General features: G+C 38.5%; 1 protein-coding gene across 1 annotated transcript in view; it reads left to right on the top strand.

The window, feature by feature from the left end:
* LOC106531979 (uncharacterized) overlaps positions 1 to 920 on the top strand; it is a gene marked incomplete at its 3' end in the record, with an annotated part of 43,819 nt that extends 42,899 nt beyond the window's left edge. The window contains 1 exon segment of the mRNA XM_014027943.1: positions 828 to 920. Within this exon segment, the coding sequence (XP_013883397.1) occupies positions 828 to 920 (93 nt within the window).
* Between the last annotated feature and the right edge of the window lie 1,421 nt (positions 921 to 2,341).

The following is a 2,341-nucleotide window of genomic DNA, read 5'->3' on the forward strand; positions in this document are numbered from 1 at the left end:
CAGTATTTTTACAGTCTTTATTTTACAGTTAAAATATATGTTTATTAAATAAAGTCTAATGTTACAACTAATCATGGATCACTTTAACAGAGTGATGTTTAGAAGAGGAGATGCTTCATGGAGGGAAACATGAACTCGTTTCAACCTTCTTGTGARGTGTTGCTGTCATCAAATTCAAAAATAAATTCCCCCTCCAAAATGGTACAGRTTTTTAGTTTAAACATTGATACATTTACTATGTTCCAATATGAATAAAATATGTGACAGAGATTTGAAAATCATTGAATTCTGTTTTATTTATTTCTGCTAGTAGACTGACTAATGGAAATAGTTTCTCCAAGATTTCATTGTCACTTAATTACAGTACTTGCCAGCTGCAGACCAGTGAATGCTGCTAATGCATTTAGTGTTTGAACATATTAGTGCTTCTAATTCCTGCAGCCATGCTGTAGTTGAGCTGCTCCTTCAGCCAGCTTTGAGTTTGGACCTCACATAGAGCACAGCCCTGACTCCTTTCCTACTCTGTTTATTTGAACTAGTGTTCCGGTGTACATCAGATTATTAATGATCATGGTAGTTATTGGGAGGTTCTAGACTTAGCACTGCTGGTGGGATTATTTAAACAAGGCCTCACTGTTTTGTCTGGCCACACACACGACACGCAAACTTCTTGCCGACTTCTTCAACTTCCCAAGCAATCAACAGCTCTATCTCTCCAAGAGATTGTTTGACAAGCTCAGTTTTTGATGCTTTGAATGTGTCTGTGTAATTAAGAATCAGGTTTCATGATGTCTCTGAATAATGTCACCCTTTGTTCTAATTTACAGYTCAACAGAGTTGACGTACAAGTATGGAAACCTTAGCAAAGGGGCGTGCAAGCCAGGATATGCAGCAGCCAAGATGACTACCATCTATCCCAAGTGAGGACTGCTCAGCTCTATTATCTTATGTCATTAATGTGGAAGTATGCAAGCTGCCTCTTTCTAAGACTTCTTTAAGATTGTCACAAATACAATCACACACTGGGTGTTGATGAGAGGGAAGCTTCAGCATACCAACTGACATGATGTCACTCTTCAAGCTAAGTAGGTCCTTAGGGTTTCCAGTCAGAATCAAGAAGCCCTCACATTCCTGTCCAATCTGATCCTAGTTTCAATCGCGTTTTTATCGTCGTCTTCCCCAGCACAAAAACTCAACTGTGTCCTTGTTATCACCCTGCTACACAAAAGGACTTCTGTCACCCAACCACAAGATCCTCCATCTTTTTTCTGTCCTATCACAGAGCCTTTGGTCACTTGTTCTATGGGCCACACTAACTTCCTGTTCTGAKTCATCATGGGCTTTCTGGTACCCAGCCCACACGCTCCACGCAATCCTCTATGGAGCTCTTGATGTCATGGGTTCTTTTGAATTTTTCTTCCATCCCCTCTGGGCCTGTATTTACTGCACATCTCAACCTAATCTATAGGACATTGTCCCATTGGCATCCTGAAATCTAAGTAAGAGCAATTCTCCACATTGATGAACAAGAGCTTCTGACACTTCAAGTAGTCCTTGAAGTGTGACCAACCCGTTTAAAAAAATCTTTAAATGCAAAACAAAACCTTGATAGAGTTTTAGTTTTACTTGCCTGTTAATTAAATTTTAGTTTATTTATACCTATTTTTTCAAACTAAATATAAGTGAAAGTACTTAGTTTAGAGTACTTGCTGATATGAATGCTGATACAAACATTAATTCCATTAAATTAATTGTAATTAAGGGGAGAATGAGTTTGAAAATCAGAGGATCTATCTCTGGATCTTTATTTATGGTGCATTACTGTAAACAACACAAAGTTTTAGTCAGGACTACCAACTCAAATACGATACAAATGAGAAAACAAAGAAAAACTTTGCGGTCAGCTAGCTCTGTGCATCCACTAACACCTAACTTCTCAACTAAGAGGAGAATACACACCTCGGTTTGGTATTAGAAAACTCTTACATTAGTGCTGGTGCACACACAAATACCTGGTACTCAAATCAGTCCATCCGTACTTATTTCAGTTCTAGGGTTTTCCACAAAAGTACATATTAAGAAAACACTTTGTTCTCCTCAGGTTTCATAAACAGATGAATCTTATTAAACCTCACAAAAATGACAACATTTAATAGATTAAACAATCAGTTAACCAAAAACTGAGCCAAAATGCAGAAGCAAAGCATGAAAAAACAAAATACTCTTAATTCTCCACAAAGGTGTTTGACAGTTGGCACGTGGTGGCAGGGCCGGATTAACACTTCCCTGTACCCTGGGCAACAGTATTCAAGGGTCCCATCATCACGACCCCAGGATTACC

The sequence above is a fragment of the Austrofundulus limnaeus genome, unplaced genomic scaffold (genome assembly GCF_001266775.1).
Source record: "Austrofundulus limnaeus strain Quisiro unplaced genomic scaffold, Austrofundulus_limnaeus-1.0 Scaffold700, whole genome shotgun sequence".
Classification (NCBI taxonomy): Eukaryota; Metazoa; Chordata; class Actinopteri; order Cyprinodontiformes; family Rivulidae; genus Austrofundulus; species Austrofundulus limnaeus.